Genomic DNA, 6,767 nt, shown 5'->3' with positions numbered 1-6,767 from the left:
CTTCAAAATGGGCACCAGAACATTTCTCCTCCATTCCTGAGGCATCTTCTTCCCCTCTAGGATTGTATTAAACAACCCCGTTTAAAACTCTACAGCCACCTCTCCTAAACACTTCCATACCTCCCCAGCTATGTCATCCGGTCCAACTGCTTTCTCATACTTTGCTTCAAAAGAACATGTCATGAACATGTCAAAAAAAACTAGATGCACGAAACAGTTTAATGAACAGATGAGCAGGCATGATTAAAAAAAAATAAACATCCAATTACAAACCGACAGAGACAATCACGTAGAAATAACCACCAAGAAAAGGAAGGATCAATCACTATTTCTAGCTAGCAGTGTCTGTGGCTAATTAGCAGCGATTCAGAAAACACTCCCGTTTTTGTGATTAATGAGGGCATGAAGTGTTTGGTGGTGACGTTGTCAGGGAGTCAGAACAGGGTGGTCAACTACGGCACTCTCGTAGTCTGGAAGATGCTGGGGGTATTCTGGTGGGTCCTTCATGTACCTCACTGTCTGTAAAAGAGAAGAACAATGACATGATATCATATCGGACATATCGGACTGGGCGTGTCACCGAAAGGTCAATTAAGGCTGCTATGAATTGAGCGTAATTTAAAGTTACCCAGTTCTGTGTAACTATGATCTCACACATTGATGATTATGTCATCTCGCCGGCCACGCCCACTCACCTCCGTGTTGCACTTGCAGGTGGCATTGCAGGCATATCCTGCAATGGTGACCGACACAGCCAACATTAAAATCTGCAAAACAGTGATCACGATGGCAAAGCCCCGCATCCGCATCTGGAAGAAAGAAGCAGACGGGTTAGCTCGCGGAAGGAAGACGACGATTTGTGATGGCATGACATCGTGCTAAATTAGCATGGTAATGACCCAGTAGGATGTCATTACGATGATGACGCGTTGAACAGTAGCAAACACGGGACTAGCGCCCCGGATGTTACACTGTGTGAGCCGAGATGAATCCAAACTCTAAAGCAGTCGTTCATTTTTTCACCTCAAGCGTATCGATCCAGATTCTCCCGAGCATCCGAAGAAGATGGAGCCCTCTTTATAGGTCTGTAAGTAACTTACTTTGTACATATGGCAGGTGTAGTTTTCATCCAGATACCAGCATGATAACATCATTCCCGCCACATCCATCGAATAGATGATGATGCCAGGGATTGAAATGGTGGCTGCCGCGACACTGACCCCCAGAGAACCGTTCACCTAGGAGAGACCACAGGTGAGACGTCTGGACCAATCCTGGCGTCCGCCAATAGGCTGAGATGATACAGAGTCTGTGACTGGCTGAGGCGTAGACCACCTCCACCTCAGAGCTAGCAGAGGACAGGATCCTCCCCGGTTCCTCACCAGACAGCGGTTGAAGGATTTGCCAGCAGACACCGTCAGAGACCCAGCGATGATGTACTGCAAGAGAGAAGCCCTGTTCATCAGCTTCTGGAAGGTCGGTACCGCTGGACCGGACCCGTGGTCCGGGGTCAGGCATCGGCACGCTAGTTTTAAGTTGTTCCCGGGCTGGGAACGGCTAATGGTGCGCCCTTTGTTTAACTCACCAAAAGGAAAAGTTCCCATTTTGAAGTGGACGCTTGTCTGTTGTTCCTCATTTTAAATTCGGTCATTTAAGTTCAACGACAGTTTAAAACCGCAGATGGAGACAGAGCAGAAGCTGAACTCACGATCAGAGTCCCCCAGGCAAAGATTCCACTGTAGACCCCCAATGAATCTGCATTGATGGCCATGAAGATCCCAAACAGGAGCTGGATCAATCCGATCAGGATCTGAATGGTCTGGAGACACAGACAGAAGATCGATCGTAAAAAAAGATTATATATAATGATAAAATTGAAAATGCTGATTTCAGCATGAAGGGTGAGATTTTATCATGACATCATCGGTTGATGTGAGACTTTGCGTCCAACCTTCACGTTAAACTTCATTTTATTGCCGCGTTCAAACATTTGATGTATTTTATTAGTCTTTATTTTTTATTTTATAATGATTTCAATTTTTTTCTTCGTCTTTATTCTGAAGCGGTTCAAACGACTCAAGGCACCACTCTGGTTCCGGGTGTTTAAACCGCCGCTTGACGTGGATTCCTGCTTTAACGTTGGATCATTTTAATCATCGGAATCTAGATCACGTCGTTAAACCACGTTAATCACCCGTCGGCGTTTACGACCGGGGAATCGCTAACGTTAAAATCACCTGTCAGAGTAAAATAAAATCCAACACGCCAAATGGAGGCTTTTATTTTTACATTCCTTCATTGCCCCGAGCCGCCAGCCGACGGATCAACTTACCCCCAATACCAGCGGCTGGCCCAAGCCAAACTTGGCGGTGCCCAGAGGCGGCTGGTGCTGGTGCCCCCCTTCCTGAAGCTGGTGGTGCACATGGGTGACCACCACCACCTGTCCTGCTGAAGTGGACATGGACATGATGCTACAGAGAGTGTCTGCTGCTCTGAGCCGCCGCCGCGTCACGCTCACCCAACTAAAGCTCAGCGCTTAATGATTGACCAGAGAACATAAACGTTGATGGAGCCCAATTACCGGCCTGATCCTTGAACCGGGGAGGGGGGGCACGACGGCGAACATTGCTTCCTTCGGATCATAAACAGCACGCTAACATGCTGTATGACCAAAACGAATCCCACGTCTACAAAGCAACACAGACACGGCAGCATTCCTCACAGCGCCAGCAGGATACTTCCATTCCACGATGCCAATGCAGGCCCAGCGAAACGGATTCTTCAGGCTCAGGAACAGCAGGGAGCGTGCCGGCCTGGGATTCCCTCCTGTAGCCATCAGCTTCTTCAGCTTTTCCTTCTGTTTCCTCTTCAGAGTCTCCTCGTCCATGATGTAGGAGGACAGCGGAGGGCTGCTGCCGTCGGCCATCCTGCCTTTCAGAGAGCGTTTGATCGCTTTGATTTATCCCAGAAAGTCAAAATGCTGCAGACCTGCTCCGACACCCGAAAGCTTGTCTGTCCTCGCGTCAATCATCTCCCCACTGTCTCCGTCCCTTAGCCGGGGAATGGCAGCTGTTCCCTCTCCTGGCAGGGATTGGTTTACTGACAACTGTTAGGCCAAGAGAATAAATATAGACAATGAACATGGCTGATAAAAGTCACCCTGGGCTTTGACCTCACCGGACTCATGTAGTCTGATGGGGTGGTGGTGTGGGCGGGGCATGAAACCGCTTTATGAATGGATGGATATTGATTACCTCCGCTGAGGAGGTTCTGTTGATGACAGCGTTTGTTTGTTTGTTAGCAGGATTACAGAAAAACTGCTGGATGGATCTGGATGAATTAAAATCTGAAGATGGGTCTTAGTCTAATTTAGATCCATTCAATTCTGAGAGCGATCCGGATTCCCGTCTGGATACAGAAACATCTGGATTTTCCCATTTACTTATTATGGAGGCTTTTTTTTTTAATCCTATCTTGTAAAATCTGCATTCAAACATCCCAGTCATAAAGGGGTCCGATATGAACCCTCATGAAACATGTCTTCTGGTTCTGATCCAGAATGAGGTCAGGATCAAATATTACATTTTAACATTAAAACCCATTTATGGATTCAAGAATCAGTTAAAAATACACAAACTCTGATTCACTTTGACTTTTCATGGTTGGTGTATAAAGATACAAGAACAATCTAGAACCTTTTGGTGCTGATCCAGATCACCATGCGGACGGTGTAGATCCAGTTAGGAGGGGGACGAGCTGCTTGGAGGAGGTCTGTGCACTTCATCGTATGACTCTTGGGGATCGTATTCTATGGGGATTATCTTTATCCCCATATAGTTTCCACAACTCTGTGTGTCTCCCTCCTTCTTCAAAATGGGCACCAGAACATTTCTCCTCCATTCCTGAGGCATCTTCTTCCCCTCTAGGATTGTATTAAACAACCCCGTTTAAAACTCTACAGCCACCTCTCCTAAACACTTCCATACCTCCCCAGCTATGTCATCCGGTCCAACTGCTTTCTCATACTTTGCTTCAAAAGAACATGTCATGAACATGTCAAAAAAAACTAGATGCACGAAACAGTTTAATGAACAGATGAGCAGGCATGATTAAAAAAAAATAAACATCCAATTACAAACCGACAGAGACAATCACGTAGAAATAACCACCAAGAAAAGGAAGGATCAATCACTATTTCTAGCTAGCAGTGTCTGTGGCTAATTAGCAGCGATTCAGAAAACACTCCCGTTTTTGTGATTAATGAGGGCATGAAGTGTTTGGTGGTGACGTTGTCAGGGAGTCAGAACAGGGTGGTCAACTACGGCACTCTCGTAGTCTGGAAGATGCTGGGGGTATTCTGGTGGGTCCTTCATGTACCTCACTGTCTGTAAAAGAGAAGAACAATGACATGATATCATATCGGACATATCGGACTGGGCGTGTCACCGAAAGGTCAATTAAGGCTGCTATGAATTGAGCGTAATTTAAAGTTACCCAGTTCTGTGTAACTATGATCTCACACATTGATGATTATGTCATCTCGCCGGCCACGCCCACTCACCTCCGTGTTGCACTTGCAGGTGGCATTGCAGGCATATCCTGCAATGGTGACCGACACAGCCAACATTAAAATCTGCAAAACAGTGATCACGATGGCAAAGCCCCGCATCCGCATCTGGAAGAAAGAAGCAGACGGGTTAGCTCGCGGAAGGAAGACGACGATTTGTGATGGCATGACATCGTGCTAAATTAGCATGGTAATGACCCAGTAGGATGTCATTACGATGATGATGCGTTGAACAGTAGCAAACCCGGGACTAGCGCCCCGGATGTTACACTGTGTGAGCCGAGATGAATCCAAACTCTAAAGCAGTCGTTCATTTTTTCACCTCAAGCGTATCGATCCAGATTCTCCCGAGCATCCGAAGAAGATGGAGCCCTCTTTATAGGTCTGTAAGTAACTTACTTTGTACATATGGCAGGTGTAGTTTTCATCCAGATACCAGCATGATAACATCATTCCCGCCACATCCATCGAATAGATGATGATGCCAGGGATTGAAATGGTGGCTGCCGCGACACTGACCCCCAGAGAACCGTTCACCTAGGAGAGACCACAGGTGAGACGTCTGGACCAATCCTGGCGTCCGCCAATAGGCTGAGATGATACAGAGTCTGTGACTGGCTGAGGCGTAGACCACCTCCACCTCAGAGCTAGCAGAGGACAGGATCCTCCCCGGTTCCTCACCAGACAGCGGTTGAAGGATTTGCCAGCAGACACCGTCAGAGACCCAGCGATGATGTACTGCAAGAGAGAAGCCCTGTTCATCAGCTTCTGGAAGGTCGGTACCGCTGGACCGGACCCGTGGTCCGGGGTCAGGCATCGGCACGCTAGTTTTAAGTTGTTCCCGGGCTGGGAACGGCTAATGGTGCGCCCTTTGTTTAACTCACCAAAAGGAAAAGTTCCCATTTTGAAGTGGACGCTTGTCTGTTGTTCCTCATTTTAAATTCGGTCATTTAAGTTCAAAGACAGTTTAAAACCGCAGATGGAGACAGAGCAGAAGCTGAACTCACGATCAGAGTCCCCCAGGCAAAGATTCCACTGAGGACCCCCAATGAATCTGCATTGATGGCCATGAAGATCCCAAACAGGAGCTGGATCAATCCGATCAGGATCTGAATGGTCTGGAGACACAGACAGAAGATCGATCGTAAAAAAAGATTATATATAATGATAAAATTGAAAATGCTGATTTCAGCATGAAGGGTGAGATTTTATCATGACATCATCGGTTGATGTGAGACTTTGCGTCCAACCTTCACGTTAAACTTCATTTTATTGCCGCGTTCAAACATTTGATGTCTTTTATTAGTCTTTATTTTTTATTTTATAATGATTTCAATTTTCTTCTTTGTCTTTATTCTGAAGCGGTTCAAACGACTCAAGGCACCGCTCTGGTTCCGGGTGTTTAAACCGCCGCTTGACGTGGATTCCTGCTTTAATGTTGGATCATTTTAATCATCGGAATCTAGATCACGTCGTTAAACCACGTTAATCACCCGTCGGCGTTTACGACCGGGGAATCGCTAACGTTAAAATCACCTGTCAGAGTAAAATAAAATCCAACACGCCAAATGGAGGCTTTTATTTTTACATTCCTTCATTGCCCCGAGCCGCCAGCCGACAGATCAACTTACCCCCAATACCAGCGGCTGGCCCAAGCCAAACTTGGCGGTGCCCAGAGGCGGCTGGTGCTGGTGCCCCCCTTCCTGAAGCTGGTGGTGCACATGGGTGACCACCACCACCTGTCCTGCTGAAGTGGACATGGACATGATGCTACAGAGAGTGTCTGCTGCTCTGAGCCGCCGCCGCGTCACGCTCACCCAACTAAAGCTCAGCGCTTAATGATTGACCAGAGAACATAAACGTTGATGGAGCCCAATTACCGGCCTGATCCTTGAACCGGGGAGGGGGGCACGACGGCGAACATTGCTTCCTTCGGATCGTAAACAGCACGGGTTCTCGTGAATGATTGCTGGGATCACGCTAGAGACAGTCCTTCAGCAGGTTCTACACAAATGCTTGAATAAAGGGGGCACTTCAGGAATGAACCCGAACCATGAGCCGACCGGCCCCGCACAGCCCGATCCGGTTGGTGCTACACAATACAGAACAGTGGGGGGCCCGGCAGGGGTCCGGCCGGCCTGCAGCATGGCTCAGCCTCAGAGCTCCACGGTGCCATTAGCTTGTGAATGGACACTGCAGC

General features: G+C 47.7%; 2 protein-coding genes across 2 annotated transcripts; both read right to left on the bottom strand.

Moving 5' to 3' along the window:
• Positions 1–211: 211 nt before the first annotated feature.
• Positions 212–2,476, bottom strand: LOC137898912 (membrane-spanning 4-domains subfamily A member 4A-like). Its single transcript, XM_068742965.1, has 6 exons — positions 2,333–2,476; positions 1,709–1,819; positions 1,383–1,439; positions 1,101–1,238; positions 696–809; positions 212–519 (listed from the first exon to the last, which is right to left on the bottom strand). The coding sequence occupies exons 1-6, from the start codon at positions 2,465–2,467 to the stop codon at positions 427–429; spliced, it is 648 nt and encodes a 215-aa protein (XP_068599066.1). The 5' UTR covers positions 2,468–2,476; the 3' UTR covers positions 212–426.
• A 1,601-nt stretch (positions 2,477–4,077) lies between these two features.
• Positions 4,078–6,346, bottom strand: LOC137898908 (membrane-spanning 4-domains subfamily A member 4A-like). The gene is made up of 6 exons (XM_068742962.1): positions 6,199–6,346; positions 5,575–5,685; positions 5,249–5,305; positions 4,967–5,104; positions 4,562–4,675; positions 4,078–4,385 (listed from the first exon to the last, which is right to left on the bottom strand). The coding sequence occupies exons 1-6, from the start codon at positions 6,331–6,333 to the stop codon at positions 4,293–4,295; spliced, it is 648 nt and encodes a 215-aa protein (XP_068599063.1). The 5' UTR covers positions 6,334–6,346; the 3' UTR covers positions 4,078–4,292.
• Positions 6,347–6,767: the final 421 nt, after the last annotated feature.

Source organism: Brachionichthys hirsutus, chromosome 8 (genome assembly GCF_040956055.1).
Source record: "Brachionichthys hirsutus isolate HB-005 chromosome 8, CSIRO-AGI_Bhir_v1, whole genome shotgun sequence".
NCBI lineage: Eukaryota > Metazoa > Chordata > Actinopteri > Lophiiformes > Brachionichthyidae > Brachionichthys > Brachionichthys hirsutus.
The sequence above is the reverse complement of the archived record's forward strand: the minus strand, read 5'-3'. Positions and strand labels throughout refer to the sequence as shown.

Coding starts and splice junctions, on each gene's coding strand:
- LOC137898912 (XM_068742965.1), bottom strand. CDS start 2,467: ATGTCCATGTCCACTTCAGCAGGACAGGTGGTGGTGGTCACCCATGTG. Junction 1,239..1,382: donor AATCCTTCAACCGCTGTCTG/GTGAGGAACCGG, acceptor GGTCTCTCCTAG/GTGAACGGTTCTCTGGGGGT. Junction 520..695: donor CCTGCAAGTGCAACACGGAG/GTGAGTGGGCGT, acceptor TCTCTTTTACAG/ACAGTGAGGTACATGAAGGA.
- LOC137898908 (XM_068742962.1), bottom strand. CDS start 6,333: ATGTCCATGTCCACTTCAGCAGGACAGGTGGTGGTGGTCACCCATGTG. Junction 4,676..4,966: donor ACACCTGCCATATGTACAAA/GTAAGTTACTTA, acceptor TCTTTCTTCCAG/ATGCGGATGCGGGGCTTTGC. Junction 4,386..4,561: donor CCTGCAAGTGCAACACGGAG/GTGAGTGGGCGT, acceptor TCTCTTTTACAG/ACAGTGAGGTACATGAAGGA.